Genomic DNA, 25,932 nt, shown 5'->3' on the forward strand with positions numbered 1-25,932 from the left:
CAATGAAACCTGGCGATAAAGTCAGGGAGTGGGCTGGGGCCCTTTTTAGAGTCTTCCTCACTCTGCCTTAGGCCTTGTTGACCACTCAGTACCCCAGTGGAACCACCCAGCCACCTTCCCTGCTGCAGAGGGAACCTGGGTGCCCAAGAGGTGCTCACCTACTGGAGCAATAAAGAGCAAAGGCCATTTGTAAAGCAATTATACTCCAATAAAGATGGTAAGAAAAAAAAAAAAAAAAAAAAAGCAAAGGCCATAGTTTAGCCAGGCTGAGATCCAGGATGAAACCCCTTGCTCAGCAGGTCTTGTCCATCTGGCTCTTGGTGACCTCGTCTGTCAGCTGGAAACCCATAATCCCCTCCTTGCCCATCTCCCAGGCTCAGGAGATGAAGCCTGTCCCACTCCCCTGCAGAAAAAGCTGGGGGAGGGCAGGCCCACCAAGCCTTCTACAACCAGGTGAGGACCCCGAGGCCCAGAGAGGAGAAGTGCTTTGCCCAGGGTTACATAGCCTACCATCAAAGCTGGGACCACGGTCCAGGCCCCCACCTCCCAGCCTAAGTCAGGATCATGCCAGCGCCAGACCCCCACCCCAGGTCCCCTGGGGGCTAGTGCCCTGAACTCTGAGGGTCTCCAGGCCAGGTTGGCCATGGAGGGTTGGTGCTTTGTACAAAGGGGGTGCTCAGTTTGAGGACTGGGGCACTGAAGTGTGGAGGACACACATAAGACTTCCTGCAAGAAATAGCCTTTGAACTGTGTCTCAGAACAGATACAATGTCACATGGGGGGTGGGGAGTTGAAAATTATTTTCTAAATCATCTTTCTTGGGGTATCATTCACATATTACAAAATTCACCCAGTTTGGTGTTGCTGTTTAATGAGTATAGAATTTCAGTTTTGCAAATGAAAAAGTTCGGGAGATTAGTTCCACAACAATGTGAATACACTTAGCACTACTGAATTGTACTTTTAGAAATGGTAACATTTATCATGTATATTTTACCACAATTTAGACAAAATGCAAAATCCAGGCCCTCCACCATGGCCAAGTCAAAAACCACAGCCCCCAGGCTACCTTCCATGATCAATTTTACACCTATCATGATCCCACTGAGGAAATTCCCAGAGGGGCTTCTTCTGGATGGGCCATTCCTAGGGAAGGGAGAGCCTCCCCCTCTAGGCCCCTGAGGCCTAGAGAACCTGGTTTGCATTATAAGTTCCCACCTATCTGATGTGGGGAGGCCCCCAAGAAGCCCCACAAAGCCTGGCCCTCTCCTTTTCTTTCTGTGGGGAGGAACCCTGGCCCCATGCTTTTCCAGACCCCTTGAGTTCTCTGAGATCCAGTCGTCCAGTGCCCAGGGCCACTGTATTTGTTGGATTTCTGTGGAGTTCACTGTGTATTGTCTAGGGGAGGTGGCAGGAAGGAACTTTCTAACCCTCTGAGTCCTATATACTTCTCTGTTGTAGCACAGACACTGCACTGTGTCCTGGCCACAGAGGGAATCAGGCTTAGGAGTGGACTCACAAGAACCCACTTCTGAGAGACAGATGTGGCTTCTAGTAAAGTTACAATGAAAGACAAGATTTGAGTGCAGCCTCCGTGGCAGGAAGCCAACCTAGGAAGCAGCCACCCCAGATTGGAGGTCTGTCTGGATATAGGGAATGGCCCGGTGTCCCCAGCCTTTGCAGGTGGTACTCTCCATTCCCACTGCAGGGGAATGGTAGCTCCCTCCTAGATGGAACATAAGGACAACTTTTCCTAGACTCCAGAATCTGCCCTTCTATTCCCGCTGCCTTTGGGAGGAGAAGTGATGCTTGTTCATTCACTTGCTCCACAGGCACTTAGGCACACAGCCTCAGTTTTCCTCTCTGTAAAATGGGGGTATTAATAGTGCTGTTGCCAAAATCTTGGCTCCCTGTACACCAATGCCGAATAAAAATACGGAGACAGAGATTTGGAAGGTAAGAAATAGAGAGGCTTTTTTAATATTCTTTGCCAGGCAAAGGGAGGACACAGTAGGCTAGCACCTCAAGAACTGTGCCCCCCTTCCTGGGGAATTACAGGGATCCTTATAGGGGAGTTCGCAGTCCGAAGTAAGTGATAAGGATCAAAATGGTGAATGCCTTGCATTCTTCTTGCATTATTTCAAAACAGCCACTGCTGGAGTCAGGCAAGCCTGTAATTGGGTCCAGCAGCCCGGTAATTGGGTCCGTTAGTCTCTGGGTTATTGGTCTGGGACCTCCTTTCTGAAATGCGAACAGCTACAAGGGGTGATTTGCTACTAGAGATTATAGGGGGAGCAAATACCAGGTGCAGAATGTAAATTACACAGGATTAGTGGTGACAGGTTAGCTTTGTGAAGGGCAAATCTAACTACAGACATTACGGTTTAGTAACAGTTAAAATAAAACCAGGACTGACACCCTCTTTCAGGCCAGGTTATGTTTCTTCTCTAGCCTGTTCACTGTTCCTTTTATTTTCCTTGTTCTCAGGAGAGGGAAAACTTCATTTCTATTTCTGCTGCAACAGTGCCTCCTTCATGAGCCTGTGTGGTGACGAGCAGATGAAGTCATGCATGTCAAGTGACAAGCCCAGGGTCCAGGACATCACATGGGCTCAATTCATGGTGTCTATTATTTTTATTATTAATTTAATGAACACTCGATGAACACAGCTCTGCCCCTGGCCTGTCACGGGGGTCAGGCAGACCTCTTGATTCATTCCACAAGCATTTTCTGAGTAGCCATCTTATTAGCCAGTCTCCTAGAACGGGGCCTTCCTAGTGTTTCCCACAATTCTCTCAGAGGCTGTTCTTCAGTGCCTTCCAGGTAATGAGCCGTCCTGCCTACTAACCCAACCCCAGGCTAAGGGGGATAAAACAGTCTCACCAACAGGAGCAGTGACTTGCCTGAGGCCACACAGAGCTGCGACTGGAACCCAGATCCCTGAGCCTCAGGCCGGGGTGGTTGCCTTTGCTTCCGGCCAACTTTTGGCTTTAGATTGCAGTAGGGTCCATCTCCCTAGTAAGGCTAAAATGGAATTATAATTATAATTACCTGTGGGTATCTCCTAAGTCATCATGATGTAAGGGAGCTTGTGTGACTAAACCTGTAGAGCAGGAGTGGGCAAACTTTTCCTGTAAAGGGCCATAAAATAAATATTTTAGGCTTTGCAGGTTGAGTCTCAAGTACTCAACTCTGCTATAGCAAGAAAGCAGCCCTAGAGAGTACTTAATCAAATGAGCATGGCTGTCTTCTACTAAAACTTTATTTGTGGACACACTGTGAATTTCATATGATTTTCACGTCATGAAATCATATTCTTCTTTTGATTTTTTCCAACTATTCGAATATGTAAAAACCATTCTTAGGGGGCTTCCCTGCTGGTCCAGTGGATAAGACGCCGCACTCCCAAGGCAGGGGGCCCAGGTTTGATCCCTGGTTGGGGAACTAGATCCTGCATGCATGCCACAACTAAGAGTTCGCATGCTGCAACTAAAGAGTCCACGTGCTGCAACTAAAAAGTCCCATGCCGCAATGAAGATCCCGTGTGCTGCTACCAAGACCCAGGGCAGCCAAAATAAGTAAATAAATACATAATTAAAAAAAAAAATTCTTAGCTCAAGGGCTGTGCAAAACAATAAACCTCTGCTCAAGGGGGTTAGAATCCATTCTTTATTGAATTTTAGGATTAGAGATATTAAAAAACATTATTATTATTATTACAGGGAGGGGCTGGAGGCCTGACCAAGTACAGAGAGAAGGGAAGATCAGTTAATCTCCGGTCAAGCATTCCAGGTGAGACCTCCTTCACAGTGGACTCACAGCAACCTTTATAAATCTGTTTCCTTATCTGTAAAATGGTGACAATAATCTCCACGCTCGAGGTTGTTGTGGGGGTTGAATGAGACAGCGGAAGGTTAAGCGTTTTGTAAAATGCAAAGGTTTTCACTTAATCGTTTCTAGAGATGCGTACTGGGCTCTCACACTAAGTATGCCTCTGGAAAGCTTTTTACGAAGTTTAATGGGACACTGTCCCTTTAAATCCTCGCCAACTACCTCAAGTACTAGTTGGACGAGTCGGCACATGCGCATTCCTTTGAGGGGCTGGCACCTCAAGCGACAGCCTTCCCGGAGCCCGTAGGAGAGAGGTTAAAGGTCCTCCCACACAGAATTTATACGCAAGCGTAAATTAATATTGGGAGCCCTATATCTTGCAGAGAGCCCAGTCCCTTTTTCGCGCCTGAAGGCTCCGCCCCCGCGGCCAATCAGTAGGCCTTGCCCTTTGCAGTGGCCAATGGCAGTGAGCGTGGGGGGCGTGGTCAGGCGTCCGGGGGTGCGGCCTGGCGCTAAGAGAAGCGGCGGGGTGAGCCGGGGGCTCTAGTGAACAGCGCAACCGGACGGGGAACGCGGGCGGGCGGCGAGTGGAGGCGGCCCGGGCCCGGCGGTCTCCGAGATGTCACGATGGCTATGGCCGTGGTCGAACTGTGTGAAAGAGCGGGTCTGCCGCTACTTGCTGCACCACTACTTGGGTCACTTCTTCCAGGAGCACCTCAGCCTGGACCAGCTAAGCCTCGATCTGTACAAGGGCAGCGTTGTCCTGCGGGATATACACCTGGAGATCTGGGTGAGGATCCAGGCCCGAGCCCTGGAAGGGTCTGACTGGGGGGCGCAGCATCCTGAGGCTCCCTGCGAAAGGGTCGGACTAGGGGACCAGGCACCGGAGTGGAGAGGCCTTGGGCGTCCGGCCCTTTCCAGGGGTCAGCTGATCGCCTCCAGAGCCAGAAGCTGGACAGAAGGGGCCCCTGCCTCTGCTTCACAGGAGGAGAAACTGAAGCTGGGGAGCAGGATGTCACTTGTCTGGAGAATGCCAGAATTAGTGTATCAAATTGGGGGCCTGAGTTGAGCGTGGTGCCAAGGGGCTAAGGAGAGGGTGAGGAGGAACCTCGGAAACTAGGGGGCTCTGGTGGGACCAGGCCAGGGAAGTGGCAGAGTTGGGGCATACAGCTGGTTAGGGAAGTCTAGCAGGGGTCCAGGGCCCTGCTGTGGGCACCTGTGGGAAAAGTGCCCTGACCTCCTGACCCCACGACCCTGGCTCGGTGGGTGGCGTTCATCTCCGGATATGGATGTCAACAACCGCGTCAGCACCCCTGTTGATCAACACGTTGTGTGACTGCCACTGCTGCCTACTTCCTGCTTGTAGGAGAGTGGGATGGACTGAATGGGTGTTTGGGGAGGAGCTTGGGCATCAGCATCCCCACCTAGAGGAAAGCCCTCGAGGAAAGGTGGAGAGATCTGGCCTTAGGCAGAGAGGAGAGAGATGCTGGCGAAGCGGAGAGGAATAAGCTCTGGGTCAGAGGCCTGCGGCTGGGGGCAGTGAGGAGCTGTGTCTCACGGTTCAGCTGACCTGGGAAGTTGCAAAGGAGCCACCAGTTAGAGGCGCCAGACCAGGGCTGGCACTGGGTCAACCCTCCAGTCCAGAGCAACAGAGGTGGGCATGGGGACAGGGGCTTCTCAGTTTTCTGGGGGAGTAGACAGGGTGCCTGGCCTCAATACAGTCTGGGCAGGAAAAGCTGGGCTTTAGGGTAGACCAGGTCTTCCTGAGCAAACGTGGGGTAGGCGGAGACCCCTGAGCCCAGACTTGGTGGCACCTCTTGCCTGTGAATCCCAGTGGGGAAGACCTTTTCTGACCTCTGACCTCAGCCTCTTAGGCTGGCCCAGACCTCTAGGCTGCCTTTCTATACTTCCACCCGCCCTGCCCTCTGGTTGGGGATTTGAATTGGCTCCTAGCTAGGCTGCTTTCCTGCCTGGCCTCCAGGGAGGAGTTGGGCCCTGTTGGAATGCAAGTGCTTTCCCAGTATGCCCGCCCTTCTCCAAGCTGCCAGGCCTGCAGCCCCTCCCTTGCAGACCCCCAAAGAAGCCCAGTGCCTGGGTCTCGGTCTCAGTTCCCATAGTACACTGGGTGACTAGGCTAGTCCCTTCTCTTTAGGCCTCAAGTTTCCCCATCTGTGGATCTGTAGGTGAGGAATTTGCGTGTGATATCTGTGGGCCTTCTAGCTCTGCCGTGTATTTCATTCATGGATCCAACAAGTGTTTACTGAGGCCCTCTCTGGGTGGCGCCACACAGAGCACCTGGAGTCACACAGAGAAGGCAGGTGGGCTCCTGCCCTCAGGGAGCTCCCAGACTGGTGGGGGGGGCTGCTCCCCTATTTGTAACCAGGGGCTCTAGCCTTGTGCCTCAGAGAGAGTACAGCTACCCCAAGTGTTTGGAGTTGTGGGGCCCCCTCCAGCTCAGGTCAGCCCCCTGCCTACCTCTCCTGGACACTCCCCTTAAACTCCACGCTCGCCCAGATAAATGTGGGCTGCCGCTGCTCTCTCTGCCAGGCCTTTGCATGTGCTGTGCCCACGCCTGAAACCCTACCCTCCATCCCCTCTGCCTGGCTCCCTCCTCTTTGTCCTTCAGTTCTCCTCTCCTCTGGTTTGAAAGACTGGGCACATTGGACTGTATGGTAATAGGGCGGGCCAAGAGGAGGGGTCAGTGGAGCCAAGAGGAGGGGTCAGTGGAGCCAAGAGGAAGGATCAGTGGAGCCAAGAGGAGGGGTCAGTTGAGCCAAGAGGAGGGGTCAGTGGAGCCAAGAGGAGGGGTCAGTTGAGCCAAGAGGAGGGGTCAGTTGAGCCAAGGTAGGATTTTGTAGGTAGCATGTGGACGGAGAGGGGGACGGACAGGGGGATGGACAGGGGGAGCGAGGGTGCTCTCCAAGGTGGAAGAGCCAGGCAAGGATTGCAGCAGCCAGGGAGACGGCTGGGTGTGGGGCTTCCCTGAGCTGGCTTTGTCTCCTGCCTGCTCCCAGTCTGTGAATGAGGTGCTGGAGTCCACGGAGTCGCCACTGGAGCTGGTGGAAGGCTTCGTGGGCTCTATCGAGGTGGCCGTGCCCTGGGCCGCGCTACTCACCGACCACTGCACCGTGCACGTGTCAGGCCTCCAGCTCACCTTACAGCCCCGCCAGGGCCCGGGTGAGGGCAGAGCAAAGCTGGGGCGGGGGTAGGGGTGGCGGTGGGGGAGCAGGTGGTGCGAGTGGGCCTGGGCACCCAGGAGCTGACGGGGCCTGCCGGCCCTGAGACCCTCTTCCTACCTGCAGGGCCGGGAGCTGCCGACTCACAGAGCTGGGCCTCGTGCATGACCACGAGCATGCAGCTGGCCCAGGAGTGCCTGCGGGATGGGCCGCCTGAGCCCTCTGAGCCACCACAGCCCCTGGAAGGACTGGAGATGTTTGCCCAGACCATTGAGACTGGTGAGCAGGCCCCGCCCAGCCGCTGTGCCCCTCCGTGGCCCGCAGGGCAAAGGCCTCAGACAGCACCCTGCCGTCTGACAGGGAAACTCTTGTCTGGCCCTTGCTGCTCTGCCTGACCTGAGACCCCTCCCCACCCCTCAGTACTGCGAAGGATCAAGGTGACCTTCTTGGATACTGTCGTGAGGGTGGAGCACTCGCCTGGTGATGGGGAGCGTGGCGTGGCAGTGGAAGCCCACGTGCAAAGGTAGGGGCAGGCTGAGCGTGGGGGGGGTGGGGCTGGCGTGAGGAAGAGGGGGAGTGAGGGGCTGCTGAGTGGCCCTGGCCCCGCCTGCACCCCCAGCCTGGGCTCCTGGGAATTGTCAGGGCAAGGCTGGGTGGGCCTGGGCTGTGGCCGGGGTAGGGGGCGGCGAACTGTGTTGTGAGCCTGGAGTGGTGTCCCTGGGCCAAGTGGTAGAGGCCAAGGGTAGCTGGGCCCCCGGGATCAGGTGACACGCTGAGGGTCTGAGGAGCAATGGCCGCGGAGGTCCAGGATGGCCTGGCTATGATGGGACGGCTCCGCAGGCCAGGCTTCACTGACCCCAGACTCCTAGAACAGAATGCTGCGTGGGGAGAGGGTGGCCTGGGCAGGAGCTGATCCTACACTCCCCAGACTAGAGTACTGCGATGAAGCAGTGCGAGACCCAAGCCAGGCACCGCCAGTGGATGTGCACCAGCCCCCTGCCTTCCTCCACAAGCTGCTGCAGCTGGCGGGGGTCCGCCTGCACTTCGAGGAGCTCCGCCCACAGGTGGGCCGACTCTGGTCCTCGCAGTCTCTTTCTCCTTCTAATCCCTGTCCTCTCTGGCCCTTGACCCATCTGCCCCTCTCCCTCCCTTCTGACCATCTTTGGCTGCATCTTTTCACCCCCTCCCCTCCCATGTCTTCTTGTCTCCCAGGAAGGACCCCCAGAGCCTCCTTTGCAGATTGGCAGCTGCTCAGGGTGCCTGGAGCTGACAGTGAAACTGAAGCAAAATGAGGCCTTCCCAGGCCCCAAGGTGGGTCTCCAGGCCCCTGGGGAGGAGGGAGTATGCCGCATCTCAGGATCCTCCTCAGCAATGCTGATCTTCCCTGGGACGGAGCGGGGTCGTTGAGTGGGGGAAATTACTGCCTTCTAGGCAAGTGGAGAAACTGAGGCTCAGAGTGGTCAAGTTGGAGCCAGGGTCACACAGCTAGTTGGTGGCAGAGCTTAGCCTGGCCACTGGCATCCTGCCTCCTCAGGGTGAGGGCACGTGGGCGGCGGCGGTGGCTGGTGTAGGCTCCACGGTTGCTTCCTCCACCCCCAGCTGGAGGTGTGTGGGCAGCTGGGCTCCCTGCACCTGCTCCTGACCCCGCGGCAGCTCCAGCAGCTTCAGGAACTGCTTGGCGCACTGAGCCTTGCAGGTGAGGCCTCTGGGCGGTCCAGGCAGTGGGGTGGCTGGGAAGGCACCGGCCAGACTGGACTGACACAAGGAAGTGTCCTCCCCTGTAGACCCCGAGGGCCTGGTCGACAAGCTGAACAAGAGCCGCCCACTAGGTGCTGAAGATCTGTGGCTGATTGAACAGGATCTGAATCAGCAGCTGCAGGCGGGGACTGTAGCTGAGCCCCTCGGCTCAGACCCCCTTTCGAACCCCCTTGTCAACTTGGAGAGCACTGGTGGGTGTGGAGCCGGAGCCAGCAATTGGCGGGGTGTCTACTGTGGGCGCGGGAGTCAGGGGGCTGAGCCCGGCTGTCTCTGACCCCCTTCCTCTGGCCCACAGACCTCTTCTTCTCCATGGCGGGCCTCACAAGCAGTGTGGCCTCAGCGCTGTCTGAGCTCTCCCTCTCCGATGTAGACCTGGGCACCTCTGTGCACAGCAACGTGGCCTCCCGCCGGCTCTCTGCTCAGGGCCCCCCAACCGGTGAGTCCTCCAGGGGCAGGAAGAGCTGGAAGAAGGCTTGGCGCCGGTGTCATCTTTGCTACGTGCATGTGGGAGGCCTCCAGCGCTGCCTGGAGGTCCACCGTTGGTGACTTGGTTCCGTGGGAACGCTCAGGGGAGGTGGCGATGGACAGAACCTGAGTTTCGGAGTTAGTGACCTTGGGCCAAGCACTTAAACTCAGTTTCCCCTTCCATAAAAAAGGGATAAGATCTGACCCTGCCAGGCTGCACGTTTGGGCTGATGTTTATTGAGAGATCGCAAGTGTCAGGTACTGAGTAAGTGCTTCGTCACCTCCAGTTCTTCCAGCTTCCTTGAGCGGGTTGAACTGAGCGTAGACTCAGTGTCTGGCATAATAAGGCTTCACGTCACCCGTGCCTGGCCAAGCCCCTGGCCAGAGTCACGATCCAGCTAGGCCAGGGCTTCTCCTGGCCTCTAGCCCAGTGTCTGACTGTCACTTTACCTGGGATGCCCATGAGCTCTGGGGAGCCTCTGGTGAAGCCTTTGTCCTCTCAGGCAAGACAGCCCCTGCACCCCCCTTGAACACCCTGCGCCCCGACTCGCTGCTGAAGATGACCTTGGGGGGTGTGACCCTGACCTTGCTTCAGACATCTGCCCCGTCTTCCGGACCACCTGACCTCACCACCCACTTTTTTGCGGAGTTCGATGCCACCAAGGATGGGTCCTTCGGCTCCCATGACTTCTACCATCTCCGACCGCGCTTCCAGAGGGCCTGTCCCTGTAGCCATGTCCGGTACAAGCCCAAGGCGGGCCTGAACTAGAGGGGACTCCCTGAGCCCCTGAAGCCCACCTTCTGATGCCCAGCTTCTTCCCCATAGGCTAACGGGTGCCGCTGTACAGCTTTCCTGGGAGCTGAGGACAAGTAGGGGCCGGCGGATCACCAGCACGGAAGTGCACTTCGGGCAGCTGGAGGTGCTGGAGTGTCTATGGCCCAGGGGCACTTCGGAGCCTGAGTACACAGAGGTGAGGGCCGAGAGCCAGTGTGTGCACGGCAGGGCCTAGAGGTGAGGGTGGGCCTGGGGGCTCGGCCTGACGCTGTCGCCTTCCATGTCCCGCCCCAGGTCCTGAGCTTCCCCGGCAGCCTGCGACCCCAGGCCTCGGCTCAGCCTTGCGCTCACCTGCGCCACACGCAGACCCTGCGCCGGCTGCCCAAGGTAACCCACGCTACTCCAGGCCCAGGGGCCCTTGGCTGTTTCCCATGGTGTATTGCCCCCCACCGGCCTCCCCTGGTGCCTCCCTGCTCCCACCCTCCACCCCCCTTACCTGTGCTCAAACCAGAGCACACCTCCCCATCCTGGAGCCCTTGAGTACTTCCGGGCCATATACGTGCCATTCTCTTAGCCCCTCTCCTGGCTCGCCTTGGCAAACCCCTGCCAGCCTCCAGGGCTGGAGGTGGTAAGTATTGGGTGGTTTCCATTAAACGAGCTTGGTCGTCTGCCCCGAGCAGGCGGTGAAGGTCTCCCCATCCCCTCCTGGGCTCCTCACCCAAGCTCTTCTCCTCACAGCTTGGGAGGGCTCTGTGTCCTTTCTGTTTTCGCTCAAGGGGAACCCTGCCCATCCTGCCCTCGCCCACCCCACAGCCCTCGCTGACCTGAGCCACCCTCACCCTCAGAGCCGGCCCCGGCGCCCAACTGCCTGCCATTGTCACTCAGAACTGGCCCTGGACCTGGCCGACTTCCAGGCAGATGTGGAGCTGGGGGCCCTGGACCGGCTCGCTGCCCTGCTGCACCAGGCCACCACACCCCCTCCCGAGCAGCCGGCTGGCCTGCTGGTGAGATGCGCAGCCAGGGAGGAGAGCAGGGCGCGGGCCCTCTGGCTCTCGGCCACAGTTGGGTGGGGGCGGGGGGGCCAGCAGCAGCTCTGACTGCCCGCCTCCCACAGACAGAGCCCCCGCCAGCAGCTCAGCAGCATGCAGTGGTGCGGCTCTCGGCACCCCGCGCCGCGCTGCAGCTGCGCTTCCCCGTCGCTGACCTGCGGCCTGAGCGGGACCCCTGGGTGGGCGGGGCCGTGCGGGCCGAGCAGCTGCGCCTGGAGCTGACTGAGCCCCAGTTCCGGTCAGAGCTGAGCAGTGGGCCTGGCCCCCCCGCCCCCACCCGCCTGGAACTCACCTGCTCCGACCTCCATGGTAAGAGCCCCCCCCAGGAGACAACCCCTTGGGCAGGGGGGCTCAGGCCTCTAGGAGAGGTGGGCTTGGGGCCACGGAAGGGGCTGGGTCACGATGGGGGCAGACCCTGGTCCAGACCTCATCTGCTTCGTGAGGCACCAGCACTGCGTATCCCTGGGCTCCTCTGGGCAGCGGGCAGAGTGGGCCGTTTATCCCCGGGCCGCTGCAGACTGTGGGTGCGAGGGAGGGCACAGGTCTGTACACAGTAAAACACAGCTGTCATGGTGGGGCTCCAGGCCCCCACTGACCCACCTGGCATTGAGGAAGAAATGGGGAAAGGTGGCAGTGACAACCCCCCGCCCCTCCCCATCCCCTCCAGTCACCTACGAAGACGGAGAGAAGCCACCTGTCCCCTGCCTGCGGGTCTCCAAAGCCCTGGATCCCACGAGCCCTGGGCACAAGTACTTCCTGCCCCAGTAAGTTGGGGCTCTGGGAGGAGCAGACAGGAGAGGAGGGCTTTGCTACTGAGGGCAGTGGGAGGCCACTTGGGACCAGGGGCTGGGGGGCCCTGCAGGCCAGTGACAGGCCTGTGCCCTGGCAGGGTAGTGGTGACCCTGAATCCCCAGCTCAGCGCACAGTGGGAAGTGATCCCGGAGAAGGGAGAGGAGCTGGAGTTGTCGGCCGAGAATCTGTGCGAGCTTCGGGAGCCTGAGCCCTCACCCTTCTCCTCCAAAAGGACCATGTACGAGACAGAAGAGGTGAGGTACAAGGCCTTTTGGGTCTCACGGGAGCCACTTGGTGGCTCTGGATTAGGGGGACAAGACCACATGGGGCACCAGAAAATGTGAACCAGCACCAGTGAGAATTTCATTTCTTCCATTGTCTGTGGTCAGTGGGGAGTCTCAGGGGGCCCAAGAGTGAGGGCAGCGCCTAAGGGACATGGGCCCTCGGTGGGGAAGATCATGACCCCGTCCCATCAGCCATTTATCATCAGGGTACATTTGGGCCTCAGGATCCTCTTCTCTGAAGGTGATGAGGGTTGAGTGAGAGGTAGTTAGGGGCCTGGCCTCTGGGCCAAACGACCTGGGTTCGAATCCAGCCTCTGCCACTCAGTGGCTGTGTCATCTGGGGAAGCTGTCTAACCTCTTGGAGAGTTACTTACAGATGAGTTTCCTCATCTGGAAAGCGGGTATAATGACCTGTCTCATGGGCCTGTCGTGAGGATAAAGGGTGGACACAGACGAGGCCCTTGGAGCAGGGTTTGCCTGCAGTCAGCGCCTCAGACAAGGTGGCTGTCATACATCCCAGCAGAGAAGGGCTCGTGTGAATGAATGAATGAATGAATGAATGAATGATAGGAGTTCAGGGAGCAGACCTGGGTCTGATTCTAAGGCCGGCAGCAGGCCCTGACATCTCTCGCATCCCCTTCCCTGCTCCCCCACCTAGATGGTGATTCCTGGAGACCCTGAGGAAATGAGGACCTTTCAGAGCCGGGCCCTGGCGCTGTCCCGCTGCAGCCTGGAAGTGGTCCTGCCCGGCGCCCACGTCTTCCTGCCCAGCAAGGAGGTCTACGAGAGCCTCTACAACAGGTGGCGACGTGGGCAGGGCAGGGGGTGGCAAGGGGCTGGGCCGGACCTCCCTCACCGCCGTGGTCCAACTGCCCTCTCAGGATCAACAACGACCTGCTCATGTGGGAGCCCGCGGACCTGCTTCCCACCCCCGCCCCTGCCACTCGCCCCACTGGCTTCCCAGATGCCTCGGGCTTCTGGCACGACAGCTTCAAGATGTGCAAGTCTGCCTTCAAGCTGGGTAGGAGGGGCGCCCTGGTGGGGTCCTGCGGCCGGGGCAGCTCTCCCAATTCTCCTTCCCACTCGGCTCCTTGCTCTCCCCCCAGACTCGGACTCGGACGACGAGGACACCCACTTCTCAGTGGGGGCATCAGGCACCCCCCAGCGCCTTGCCCCTGAGTCCCAGAGCCCTCACTCCCAGAGTACCTTCTCTACACTGGTGACGGTGCTAAAGGGTCGGATCACGGCCCACTGTGAGACCAAGGTGAGCACAGCCCAGGGGAGGTGAGCCCCTGACTCCAGAGCCCCCACTGGCAGGAGAACAAGGCCGGTATGAGCAGCTCCAAGCGGGGAATGTGGGAGACAGAGGCCCCACCGGGGGCCGAGTGTGGCCTGTCCAGCCAGTAGCACCCCCCCGCCACCCACTGACCCACCCATGCCACCCCACCCATCCCATCACGCCCCGTCAGCCACTCACTAGCACCTGCTATACGTTCGGTACCATGCCAGGGGTCCGAATGGACACCACCTGATGCCCGGAGGTAGGCAGGGCAGGGATGACCCTTCCCCTCTGGCAAGAGAGAAGGTGCTGCTCCGGACCTCCAGCGCTCTGGGTAGAGGCTGGAGCCGACCCTAGTCAGGCCCGGGCTCCGAGCGGCGCCCTCACCCCTGAGGGTGTGCAGGCTGCTGAGTGTAGCTGGTGAGGCCGAGCCACATGCTGCCTGCAGGACGAGTGCGGGAAGCGGCTGGAGGCCACGCACGGGGAGCTGGTGCTGGACATGGAACAAGGCACCGTCTTCAGCGTCTCCCAGTACCGAGGCCAGCCGGGACTCGGCTACTTCTGCCTGGAAGCTGAAAAGGCGACACTCTACCACCGAGGTGTGAGGGCTGGGGGCCAGTCGCCATGGGGTCTCTAGGGTACATGGGCAGGGGTGGTCTTTCAGGAGGGACGTGTGCCCTGGGTGGAGTGGGTGAACGGCCAGCTTGGCAGGGAGCTCACCAGATGCCTCCTCAGCGGCTGTGGATGACTACCTGCTGCCCAGTCGCCTGGAGGTGCCCACCTTTGCTCCTCCGGCCCAGCTGGCCCGAACCATCTACCCGTCGGAGGAAGGGATGACTGAGCAAGGAGGCTTGGGCCGCAAAGGCCAGGGCCGGGGCCCCCACATGCTGTCCACCGCGGTGCGCATCCAACTGGACCCTCACAGGAACGTCAAGGTACAGCCGCGCCTGCTTCTGGCCCACCTGTTTGGCCCGGGCCACCGCCTCCCTGGTGCCTGGAGGGCTGGGCTGCCGCCATGCTGACTCTGCCCTGCCCCCAGGAGTTCCTGGTGACACTGCGGCTGCACAGAGCCACCCTGCGCCACTACATGGCCCTGCCAGAACAGAGCTGGCACTCCCAGGTGAGGGAGGGTAGCGTGGGGGGCGTGGGCTGGGCCAGAGCTGACCTTGGACTGGAGCTGACTTCTGGGTGGAGACCCTGGGCAAGGGTGTGACAGACAGCTGATGGGCAGCAACTGGGGAGCTGTGCTGCGGTTGGGGGGGTTGAGGAAGAAAGAGACCCCCTCCTCCCCCTGTCCCTTTCACTCTGGCCCCCAAAGCTGTTGGAGTTCTTAGATGTCCTGGATGACCCAGTGCTGGGCTACCTGCCTCCAACGGTCATTACCATCCTACATGTACACCTGTTCTCCTGTGCCGTGGACTACAGGTACCCAGGCTCAGGGGGCTGGGGGCCGGGGGCCGGGGCCCCTGTGTAAGGAGCCTGCCCCAACCCAAATGTGACCCACCCCTCCAGGCCCCTCCACCTCCCCGTACGTGTCCTTGTCACTGCTGAGACCTTCACCCTCTCCAGCAACATCGTCATGGACACCTCTACCTTCCTGCTCAGGTATGCAGCTCCCCCCCGCCGAGCTCCCCGTGCATCCCACCCCAAGTTGGCTGCAGCTGCCACTCCCCCAGGGTCCTGTGTAGCTGCTATACATCCTCAGGCCAGTCTGAGCCTTTCTGGACATTTAGGTGATCCCTCCCTGGGGAACAAGATTGAGTTTCACCTTCCCAGAGTCAGTCAGACCTTCAAATCAGAGCCTTAAAGGTGTTGGAGCTCTCTGACCTGATCATCTCACTTCTGGTGGTTGTCCTCAGGATAGAAGGATAAGAAAGGTAGAATATAATGCCTCTGTAGTATAATTTAAAATAGTCAAAAGTTGTAAACAATTTAAATGCCCCCAAATTATGACCTCAGTCAGTAAGCGTGGCCCACTCAACCATTAAAGTCAAATTTAAGAATAACATTGAAAAATATGGGGAAATGCCATAGTACAATATTTATATATAGATATAAAACTATATATATATATTTTTTTTTTTTTAAAGATTTTTGGGGGTGTGTTTTATGCATCTCTGTGTGGCTTCATAGAAAAGACAGGATGGAGATGTACAGTTGTCCCTTGGTATCCCACAGGGGATTGGTTCCAGGACCCCTCGTGGATACCAAAATCCAGGGGCGCTCAAGTCACATATAAAAGGGTGCAATATTTGCATATAACCCATGCACATCCTCCCATATACTTTTTTTTTTTTAATTTATTTATTTTATTTATTTATTTTTGGCTGCGTTGGGTCTTTGTTGCTGCACGCGGGCTTTCTCTAGTTGTGGTGAGCGGGGGGCTACTCTTTGTGGTGTGCTACTCATTGCAGTGGCTTCTCTTGTTGCGGAGCACGGGCTCTAGGCGCACAGGCTTCATTAGTTGTGGCACGTGGGCTTAGTAGTTGTGGCTCACGGGCTCTAGAGTGCAGGCTCAGTAGTTGTGGCGCACGGGCTTAGTTGCTCCGCGGCATGTGGGATCTGCCTGGACCAGGGCTCGAACCCGTGTTCACTGCATTGGCAGGCGGATTCTTAACCACTGCGCCAGCAGGGAAGTCCCTCCCATACACTTTAAATCGTCTCTAGATTGCTTAATAATACCCAACACAATGTATATGCTATGTAAGTGGTTGCCAGCACATGACAAATTCAAGTTTTGCTTTTGGGAACTTTCTGGATTTTTAAAAAAATATTTTTGATCCGCGGTTGGTTGAATCCTCAGAAGCAGAACCTGCAGATATGGAGGGCTGACTGTATAAGGTCCTTTTCTCAGAATTTGGGATTAGCTATATTTTTTAAATATTTGAAAGGAGCTTATGTTAGGTTGCCATTAAAATAAGGACTTATTTTAAAAGAACAATGCAGGGCTTCCCTGGTGGCGCAGTGGTTGAGAGTCTGCCTGCCAATGCAGGGGACACGGGTTCGAGCCCTGGTCTGGGAAGATCCCACATGCCGCGGAGCAACTAGGCCCGTGAGCCACAACTGCTGAGCCTGTGCGTCTGGAGCCTGTGCTCCGCAACAAGAGAGGCCGCAATAGTGAGAGGCCCGTGCACCGCGATGAAGAGTGGCCCCCACTTGCCGCAACTAGAGAAAGCCCTCGCACATGAAACGAAGACCCAACACAGCCATAAATAAATAAATAAATAAATAAATAAATAAACCCCAAAGTTAAAAAAAAAAAAAAAAATAGATGTAACACTCAAGATTTCAGCTTAAAAAAAAAAAAAAAAAAAAAAAAGAACAATGCAGGCTGTAGGGGGAAAACAAGAAAACAAGACATTTCCCTCCCAGGGCTGCTATGAGGCCCAGGTGAGGTGGAGAAGCTGGAAGTTTTTGGAGAAAGAGAAATGCTGCCCGGTTGCTTCGAGTGCCTGTTGTCTGGGCCTGTGGTACAAGACTCCAGGCCCAGTCTGCCCCCCGTACAGACAAGAACACCGAGGCCAGAGAAGACCCAGCACTAGTTTCTTGTGGGCTTGGGACCCCCTGTTGGTGCCCCCTCTGCTTGTCTCTATGAGCGAGCCCCACCCCTGCCAGCTCCATCGGAGCTGCCGCCTGCAGCGGCTCCCGGCCCTTCTCAGCCCCGTTCCCCCCCAGGTTCATCCTCGACGACTCCGCCTTGTACCTGTCCGACAAGTGTGAGATGGAGACCCTGGATCTGCGGCGAGGTGGGCAGGGCCTGGACTGGGCTCCCTCCCCTCTGAGGGGCTGTGGCCCCCGGCCATACCCAGAGCAGCCCGCTGTCCTCACCCAGCTGCTGGCCAGGTTCTCAGCGCCCACGCACATGTGCACGCACACAAGGGCTGCACCCAGATAAACCCTAGATTCTCCCAGCGGGGCCAGGGGCTGGGTAGGAGGAGGCAACGGGAGCCTCTCCTGCCTTCTGCCTCAGATTATGTCTGTGTCTTGGACGTTGACCTTCTGGAGCTCGTGATCAAAACCTGGAAGGGGAGCACTGAGGACAAACTGGTGAGTGTGGCTGTCGCCCAGGGTCCCCCAGAGCCAGAGCAGGTACCGGGCAAGGGAGCCTTCGGGGGATCACTTTTCCCCACGCACCGTCCCTCTCTTTCTGCTCCCTGGGCCTGGGCTCAGGTCCCAGTCACTGCCAGCCCTTCCCTGTGGTTACTGGCCCTCCTGGGAAGGGCCAGAACTTTGGTGGACATCCCTCCATATGAACCCTGCCAGCAGAGGGCAGCTGTAGCCACGATAAAGCAGGGCCTCAGGAGTCAGCCTTTCTGGGTCCCCGGTTTCCTTATCTGTAAAAGGGAGATCCCAGGCCCCGCCTCACTGGAGACTGGGCGCTCAAAGTCCTTCACACGGGAGTGCACTCTTGCTTCCCCAGGCGGCCCTGGGCGAAGCCCCTTTTACTCTCTAGGCTCAGTTTGCCCATGTGTTCAAAGGGTAGTTGGCTGACCGCCCCAGGCTGACCGCACCAGGGGAGACCTGGCCCAGTCCTGTCTAAGTCCGGTGGGGCCAGAACCCGGGCTGATACCCGCCCCCAACCCCGCAGAGCCAGCCACTCTTCGAGCTGCGCTGCTCCAACAATGTGATGCACGTGCATAGCTGTGCTGACTCCTGCGCCCTGCTGGTCAACCTGCTCCAGTACGTGATGAGTGAGGGCGACCTGCACCCCCCTCCCCGGCCCCCCAGCCCCACAGAGATCGCCGGCCAGAAGGTACAGGTGAGGCCTGGCCGTACAGGCCACCAGAGCTCTGCCCAGCCCCCTCCCCGCCATGGCCCCCAGGAACCTGGTGATGGGGGAGCCCTGGGGCCCCCCCTCCCTCCTGACACGCATTCACCAGTCCTCCCCTGCCTGGCCCAGCTCTCGGAGAGCCCTGCCTCCCTGCCCTCATGCCCCCCAGTGGAGACAGCCCTCATCAACCAGCGGGACCTGACCGACGCCCTCCTGGACACCGAGCGCGGCCTGCGGGAGCTGGCCCAGGCTTCAGGTGGGCTCAGGATGCTTTGGGGCCAGCAGACACAGTCAGACACCCACATCGGGCATCCGCCTAAACCGGCTCTTTCTCCCCCACAGGGAGCCCCTTCTTTCAGGCCTCTCCAGTGTCGGTCTACCTATTCCCAGGTGAACGGAGTGGGGCTCAGCCCCCCTCGCCCCTGGTTGGGGCCCCCACTGGCAGCTTAGGGTCCCACCCAGAGGCCAAAGAAGAGGAGAAGGAAGAGGAGGAGGATGGAGACACTCTGGACAGCGATGAGTTTTGCATCCTTGACGCTCCTGGCCTGGGCATATTGGTGTGTGGTGGGCAGGCTGGGCAGGGGCCTGGAAGAGGGTGGCTCAGTTCTAGGCCCTTCTAGAGCTCCCACTGTGGGAGAGGCAGGAGGTGGTCACTATCAGTGGGGAAGTGGGGTTGGGTTCCTGGGGAGGCAGCCCTCACTCTGGGCTTTGAAGGAGTTGACGGATTTCCAGAGGAAGTGACAAGGCGTGGAGTCCTGGGCAGAGGGACTGGGGCGTTCAAGAGCAGGGAGGGGCAGGAGCAGGGCAGTTAGCGGGAGGGTGAGGAGAGCCACTTGGCTGCAACGGTGCTGGCCTCCTGGCCCCCAAGTGCCAGTGGGAATCATGTCCGAACTCACTGTCACATGCAAGCAAGACCTGACAGGGCTGGCAGGGGCAAGGGGCACTCAGGCTGCTCGGGATAATCGCCCGTGAGAATCATCTTTTGTGAAAAAGGGGAGAGAGATGTGAGGATGAGGGAAAAACAGGTGACCTGGGCTGGGCAAAGCTTCTGTGCCCTATATGTTCACTTGGCCTCCTCCCTGCAGCCCCAAGATGGGGAGCCCGTGGTGACACAGCTGCATCCAGACCCCATCATAGTGCAGGACGGGCACTTCTCACAGCCGCTGGGCAGCACGGACCTGCTGCGGGCACCTGCCCACTTCCCAGTGCCCAGCAGTCGTGTGGTGCTGCGTGAGGTCTCCCTTGTCTGGCACCTCTATGGGGGCCGAGACTTTGGCCCCCATCCCGGACACAGGTGAGAAGGAGAGGGCGCAGGTGGCAGCTGTGGCAGTGGGGCCCCCAGGAGATGAGGCCCGGGCTGGGGTCCAGTTCTGACCCTCAGCAGCTGGTAACCTTGAACTAGATCCTCACCTTCTGGCCTTAACTCTTCCTCTTCCCTTGCCCCGCCTACCTCCCAGGAGAGGGTCTCTTGCCCCGGGCTGAAAGTCCTGCTGTGACGGGAGGGAATGAGGAAAGGGGCTTCCCCTGAGTCAGCTTGTCCATTGTTCCTCTTCCCAGGGCAAGAGCAGGCCTCACAGGCCCCAGGAGCTCCCCTTCTCGCTGCTCCGGCCCCAACCGGCCCCAGAACTCCTGGCGTACGCAGGGGGGCAGTGGCAGGCAGCACCATGTCCTCATGGAGATCCAGCTCAGCAAGGTGAGGCCAGCCCGGGTGGGGCACCGAGACAGGCCCTCCTGTCCCTGCTGCTCAGCTAGCACTCATCCACGGGAACTCCTGCGGGCCCCTGGTCCTGTACTAGGTCAACCGCTGCCATGCTGTTCCAGATGCTGGATGTAGCGATGAGCAAAGCAGACGGAAACCCTGCCTTCCTGTCCCTTGTATCGTAGTGGAGGGAGCCCAGTAAGACTATATGTACAGAGGCTCAAATGAGATAAATGCTCAGGGAACGTAAACAGAGAGGGGGCACAGGGAGTGCTGGGGAGGGCCGGAAAGCCCTCGTGAAAATGTGCCGTTTTGCACAAAGACGTGAGGCCACGGTAAGCCAGGGAGAGGTTTTCAGGCAGAGGGCACAGCGTGAAGGCCGCAAGCTGGGAGCAGCAAGCAGGCCAGCGAGACTGCCTCTGAGCAGGGAGGAGAGCAGTAGGAGACGAGGCCAGAGATCCAACCCGCACCAGGCCGCGTAAGGCCCTGTAGACCACGGATGGTTTTGGTTTTTACTAGAGGGACGGTGGAAAGAACCGCAGGCTGGGCTGCTGGACTGAATGTGCATGAGGGAGAGAGCAGGCCGGGCTGACCTGAGAACTTGTGCAGGTCAAGTGCCGCTTACTGAGAGTGAGCCCCCACAGACCCACTCTCTGAGCTGGTAAGGGCGCTTGTGCTGAGAGAACTCAGGGGGATGTACTTCGGAGTGGTGGCCGGGGCTCCTTGGACACCCGACGGGCCGGGGAGCCAGTGCCAGTGCCGGGTGAGGGGGAGACAAGGCTGGGGCGAGGACCCGCCAGTGAGGGAGGCTTTGACCTGTCAGGGGCAGGAGAGAGGCCGGTGTACCCCAGGTCAAGGGCAAGGGCCGAGGGTGGGCTTTGGAGGGAGAAGCACGGCCTCGCCAGGCCACAGTGAGGAGCTTGCAGGGCGCCAGGTGAGTGGGCGAACGCTTTACAAAGATCCCTCTGGGTGGGTGGAGAGGGGCTGGAGGGGACGAGCAGGGGGGCCGGGCAGGGGATGGGTGACGGCAGCTCCGAGACCAGGTGCAGCTGTGGCGGTGACAGAAGTGTGGAGGGATTGGAGAGATGTTCTGAGGAAGCAAAACTGACAGCCGTGGTGATAGAGAGATTGCAGGGGGAGGACCGAACCAACGTTTGCACTTAGGGTGATAGGGGGACAGGTGCCACTCGGGTGACGGGAAGGCTGGGAGACTGGGGGCAGGTGGATTCTCGGGAGGCAGTCGAGTTCATCGTGGCCGTGGGGGTCTGAAGTGCCTGTGGCACAGCTGTGTGGAGGTGTCCAGGTGGCAGCCGCTGTGGGACTGAGATTGGGCCGGGAGAGGAGGGGCCTGGGGTGAGCCCCCTTCCCTGTCCAGCCCTGCCTTCCGCTCAGGCACCCGTCCACCCCGCAGGTAAGCTTCCAGCATGAGGTGTACCCGGCAGAGCCAGGCCCCGTAGCCCCCGGCAAGGAGCTGGAGGAGCAGCCGCTGTCCCGCCAGGTGTTCATCGTACAGGAGCTTGAGGTCCGAGACCGGCTGGCCTCCTCCCAGATCAACAAATTCCTGTACTTACACACGAGTGAGCGGATGCCACGGCGCACCCACTCCAACATGGTACAGGCCGCCCGCACGGTCCACCCTGAGCAGGGCACACACGCATGCTCGCGTGCACACACGTGCATGTACACATACATCCCCCGGTTGTTTGTGAGCCTGGGAGGGGGGCGGGGCTCAGGTGGGCTTAGCCGAGGGAACAGCATGTGCAGGACCAACTGGGGGAGCAGTGGGGGGCGGGGGCCTGAGGCCCAGGGGGTGCCCAGAGCTCACCCTCTGCCTGCAGCTCAAGATCAAAGCGCTGCACGTGGCCCCCATGACCAACCTGGGTGGGCCCGAGTGCTGTCTCCGCGTCTCACTGCTGCCCCTGCGGCTCAACGTGGATCAGGTGAGTGGGCTGCGTGGGGGCAGAGCCTGAGGTGAGCCCACTGCCTCCAGGCCTCGGAATCTGACCTGCTCCTTCCCCCGGCAGGATGCTCTGCTCTTCCTCAGGGATTTCTTCACCAGCCTGGCGGCCAGCATCAACCCTGTGGTCCCGGCGGAGACCTCCACTGAAGGTGAGCAGCTGGGCAGGGAGGGGAGGGGAGGGTCCGGGCCTCCTGCCTCACAGCCATGCCTGGGCCCATCCCTGGTCTGTCCCCCGCCTCTCCTCCAGCTCACCCTGAGACCCCAGTCCAGCCCAGCGGCCCCCAGGAAGGGCAACCCGAGGGTGTGGAGACCACCAGCTCCCAGGAGGCCGCAGGTGGTAGACACGGCGCCTCCCCTGCTGAGCAGCAGCCCATCTACTTCAGGTAGGGCCTTGGGCTGGGGGCCCCGGGCCAGGCTGCAGCAGGTCCGGCCAGTGACCACAGGACCCCTTTCCCCACTCCCCACCCAGGGAGTTCCGCTTCACGTCCGAGGTGCCCATTTGGCTGGATTACCACGGCAAGCACGTCACCATGGACCAGGTGGTAAGCGGGGCTGTCAGGTCCCCATTCTGCCCAGGTGTGGCCTGCTCTTTGGAGGCCAGGGGGCCAGGGCTGTGTCCAGGCACCATCGGCTACTGTCAGCCTCTAGTGGCTCCTGTGAGCTGGGCGGGTCCCTGGGTCCCATCATGTAAACTCCAACCCCTCCTCCCTCCCCAGGGCACTTTCGCAGGCCTCCTCATAGGCCTGGCCCAGCTCAACTGCTCCGAGCTGAAGCTAAAGCGGCTGTGTTGCCGGCATGGGTGAGCCTCCAGGCCTCTCTCAGGGCCCTTTCTCTGTTCCTGACTGTGGCCTTGGCCAAGACATCACCCCTCTGGGGCCTCAGTTTGTGCTCTGTGAAATGGCCACAGTCAATCCTTCCGTACGGGGCTGGGTGGAGCCATGGGGAATGTTGGGGTGCCTTGGGTCCTCCTGGCCCTGTGACCCCTCAGCGTGTGGCTCTGCCCCACCCCACCCTCCTCTTCTCTCCCCTTCCTAGGCTCCTGGGTGTGGACAAGGTGCTGGGCTATGCTCTCAACGAGTGGCTGCAGGACATCCGAAAGAACCAGTTGCCTGGCTTGCTGGGGGGCGTGGGCCCCATGCATTCTGTTGTCCAGCTCTGTGAGTATCTGACTTTGGGGGCTCTTGAAAATGCCATACTCTTGGGCAGCCTAGAAGCCGCTCTTGGGAATAGGTGGAAGAGTTCCCACAGCAGGGTAGGTGGGGGCAGCCTTGGGCATCTCTGACCACCCCGTCCCCCCAGTCCAAGGGTTCCGGGACCTGCTGTGGCTGCCCATCGAGCAGTACAGGAAGGATGGGCGCCTCATGCGGGGGCTGCAGCGGGGGGCTGCCTCCTTCGGCTCATCCACAGCTTCAGCCGCCTTAGAACTCAGCAACCGGCTGGTGCAGGCTATCCAGGTGAGTGGGCCCCCAGCGTCCAGGCCATGCAGGGCAGGGCGGGTCTGCTCCATGGCGCCCAATTCCATCCCCAAAGCTCTACTGAGGGTAGGCCATCTGGGAATGTGGTATCTTTTGAGGAACAGTCACGGAGAAAAGAGGCCGAGTGACTGGCTTGGGGCCCACCGTGGCTCCCATGTGGGAGGGTGAGTGCCCCCAGGCTTTAGAGCCCACTGGGTCTCTGGTCATGGCTGTGTCCTGAAGGGGAGGGAAGGGGGGTGGCTCTGTTTACCGACAAGAAACTGAGGCCCAGAGACTGGCCCTGGTTCATTCAGGCCTCACGCTCTGCCAGGCCCAGATGGGAAGCCAGGGGGTTATCCTGTGAGCAGTTGCAGTTGAGTGCCCTGGGCTCTGGAGTAGAGGGGGCCGACAGGCAGGTGTTTGTGGTCAGTCCTAGGAGGTGAAGGTGTTTGTGGCCAGTCCTCAGAGGTGAGGAGTGAGCTTGCAGATGCACTGGGGGGTGGGGGCAGGGTCTCTAGAGAGGAGGCTGGAGGGATAAGCAGGCATCTGAGGGCCACCCCCAGGGCATTAAGCTGGGGTGTAGCACAGCCAGGTGGGGAGGTTGGGGTGGAAGGAGTGACACTGGGGGCGAGAGAACAGAGGAGCCAGCAGACAGAGGGTCACGCTCAGTGATGGCTTAGTGATCTGTGGGAATGGGTCAGGGGAACCCAGGCTTCTGCCAGGGCCGCCCCTGGAGCTGGTAAGGAGCAGGAGGGGGAAGGCCGTGTGCTGAGCTCAGGCTGCATCTGTGGCACCCCCCAGATGGGCAGGGTGCCGGGTGTGGTGGTCAACAGGAGAGGGGTGGGTGTGGGTCCAGAGGACATTAGGAGAGTCCCCTCAGGAGGCATGCAGTCCACCTGCAGCCCCCTGACCTGGGTGGTGGTGGGAGCTTGGCAGGACCCCAGGAGCAGCACAGTGAAGCACGGATGTGGGGGAGGCAGGGTTTGGGGGGTGGGCTCCCACCCGGTCGTGGGTGCTTAGGCCCCCTCTCCTCATCTGGTGCCCGCCGTGCTCCCCCAGGCCACAGCCGAGACGGTGTATGACATCCTGTCCCCGGCAGCGCCCATCTCGCGCTCCCTGCAGGACAAGCGCTCTGTGCGAAGGCTGCGGAAGGGCCAGCAGCCGGCCGACCTTCGGGAGGGCGTGGCCAAGGCCTACGACACAGTTCGAGAGGTAACGAGGCCCAGCCCTGCTCCCATTCGTCCCACGTCCTCCCCCCCGCCCCTCCCCCACCGACCCCGGCACTGACCCCCAACCTCCACAGGGCATCCTGGACACAGCTCAGACCATCTGCGAGGTGGCGTCTCGGGGCCATGAACAGAAGGGGCTGACAGGCGCTGTGGGGGGCGTGATCCGCCAGCTGCCCCCAACGGTGGTGAAGCCCCTCATCCTAGCCACAGAGGCCACGTCCAACCTACTGGGGGGGATGCGCAACCAGATCCTCCCTGACGCACACAAGGACCACGCTCTCAAGTGGCGTTTGGACGAGGCCCGGGACTGAGCCCCCGGCACCCGGGACCCCAGGGCGCTGCCTGCCCACCTTGCCTGGCCAGCCCAGTGGCACTTGCTCCCACACCTCCCGAGAGCTGGGGCCCACAGCTGGATGGGCCAGGCCTTCAGGGGATGGACCGGGAAGGACCCTGATTGGCCCACCCACTGCCAGTCGCCGTGAGAGTGGAGCCTCCCTGCCTGGGCCCTCGGCCCTGCCTCTGCACTTTTCCTCTGGAGAGAAAGGACGCCGCCCCCACCATCACCCGGGCCCACACTGCTGCCTTGTTCCAGGGTGGAGGCTCTCGGATCAGCCAAGTGTCTTTCTGTGTCTCGGGGGGAGATGGGGGAACGGACACCTTGTGGTTCAATGTATTTTTAAGTTCCTTGCGTGTGTGGGTCAGTGTCCGCATGCAGTGGAATAAACTGCCCACCGCCAGCCCCCTCATCCTGTGTACCTGCACGGCCCCAGCCTCAGCCTTGACCTTGACTCGCCCCATCCCCATCTCTGCACCCAGCGCCTCCCCTGTCACCACCAGAGGCTGCCACACCCTCTCTGCTCACTCAGCAGGTTAACAGTCCACCACCACCCTACCCACCGCCCCTGGCCTAACCCAGTCACCTGCCCACCTCTGCGCTCCTTCCCTTGGCTCCCCTGCCGCTACGCCGGGGGCTCCTCGCCACTCTCCCGGGGGACCACCACCCTGGCCCCACTTCTGGCAAGGCAGGCACGGAGTGGAGAGGGGAGGAGGACTGGTCCTTGGAGCCCACCTCGCCCAAACCACGTTTCTCGGCCCTATCCCTGAAAGAGCTCAGGATCCTACCCTACCTGGGGCCAGGTGTGAGGTGCGCTGGGAGGATGCTGGACCAGAGTAAAGGGTAGGGCTGTGGAGTGCCCCAGGGAGGCTCAGACTCTGACCTTGTGACCTGAGGCCATGCCCTTGGTCTCTGAGCCTCAGGTCCCTCCTGGTAATCCCTGCCCAGCTGACCCAGGGACCACGAGGGTCAGTGATGCCGTTCCTGGAAGGCTGGGCCTTCTGGAGGCTGCTGCTGCCTTCCCTAGCAGAAGCTTTTCAGGTGACTGGAACCTCTGCCCTGGGGTCCCAGCTCCA

At 59.6% G+C, this 25,932-nt stretch overlaps 1 protein-coding gene across 3 annotated transcripts; it reads left to right on the top strand.

The window, feature by feature from the left end:
• The first annotated feature begins 2,958 nt into the window (after positions 1-2,958).
• Positions 2,959-25,268, top strand: ATG2A (autophagy related 2A). 3 transcript variants are annotated; one of them, XM_082343969.1, is made up of 41 exons: positions 2,959-4,621; positions 6,846-7,008; positions 7,134-7,286; positions 7,428-7,530; positions 7,936-8,071; positions 8,220-8,318; positions 8,607-8,703; positions 8,792-8,956; positions 9,061-9,201; positions 9,734-9,971; positions 10,057-10,201; positions 10,300-10,392; positions 10,851-11,009; positions 11,120-11,363; positions 11,722-11,818; positions 11,944-12,100; positions 12,789-12,931; positions 13,012-13,151; positions 13,237-13,394; positions 13,858-14,008; positions 14,145-14,344; positions 14,449-14,529; positions 14,728-14,834; positions 14,922-15,014; positions 17,085-17,155; positions 17,380-17,456; positions 17,998-18,162; positions 18,310-18,436; positions 18,523-18,737; positions 19,266-19,474; positions 19,738-19,873; positions 21,291-21,491; positions 21,718-21,819; positions 21,904-21,988; positions 22,087-22,222; positions 22,309-22,381; positions 22,556-22,638; positions 22,875-22,996; positions 23,139-23,293; positions 24,353-24,505; positions 24,597-25,268. In XM_082343969.1, exons 1-41 carry the CDS (start codon positions 4,451-4,453, stop codon positions 24,831-24,833), a joined length of 5,781 nt encoding a protein of 1,926 aa, XP_082200095.1. In that variant the 5' UTR covers positions 2,959-4,450; the 3' UTR covers positions 24,834-25,268. The 3 variants fall into 3 exon arrangements, with proteins under 3 accessions (XP_082200095.1, XP_082200094.1, XP_082200096.1); XM_082343968.1 differs by having other exon boundaries at positions 2,960-4,621; positions 17,998-18,168; XM_082343970.1 differs by lacking the exon at positions 6,846-7,008 and having other exon boundaries at positions 2,960-4,621; positions 17,998-18,168.
• Positions 25,269-25,932: the final 664 nt, after the last annotated feature.

The sequence above is a fragment of the Balaenoptera borealis genome (assembly GCF_965194805.1).
Source record: "Balaenoptera borealis genome assembly, chromosome: 11".
Classification (NCBI taxonomy): Eukaryota; Metazoa; Chordata; class Mammalia; order Artiodactyla; family Balaenopteridae; genus Balaenoptera; species Balaenoptera borealis.

What these genes read in the sequence shown, in the direction of transcription:
- ATG2A (XM_082343968.1), top strand. Translation starts at nt 4,451, where the DNA reads ATGTCACGATGGCTATGGCCGTGGTCGAACTGTGTGAAAGAGCGGGTC. An exon ending in TGGAGATCCAGCTCAGCAAG is followed by an intron (nt 19,874 to 21,290) that starts GTGAGGCCAGCC and finishes TCCACCCCGCAG; the next exon opens with GTAAGCTTCCAGCATGAGGT. An exon ending in GGCGGAGACCTCCACTGAAG is followed by an intron (nt 21,989 to 22,086) that starts GTGAGCAGCTGG and finishes CCTCTCCTCCAG; the next exon opens with CTCACCCTGAGACCCCAGTC.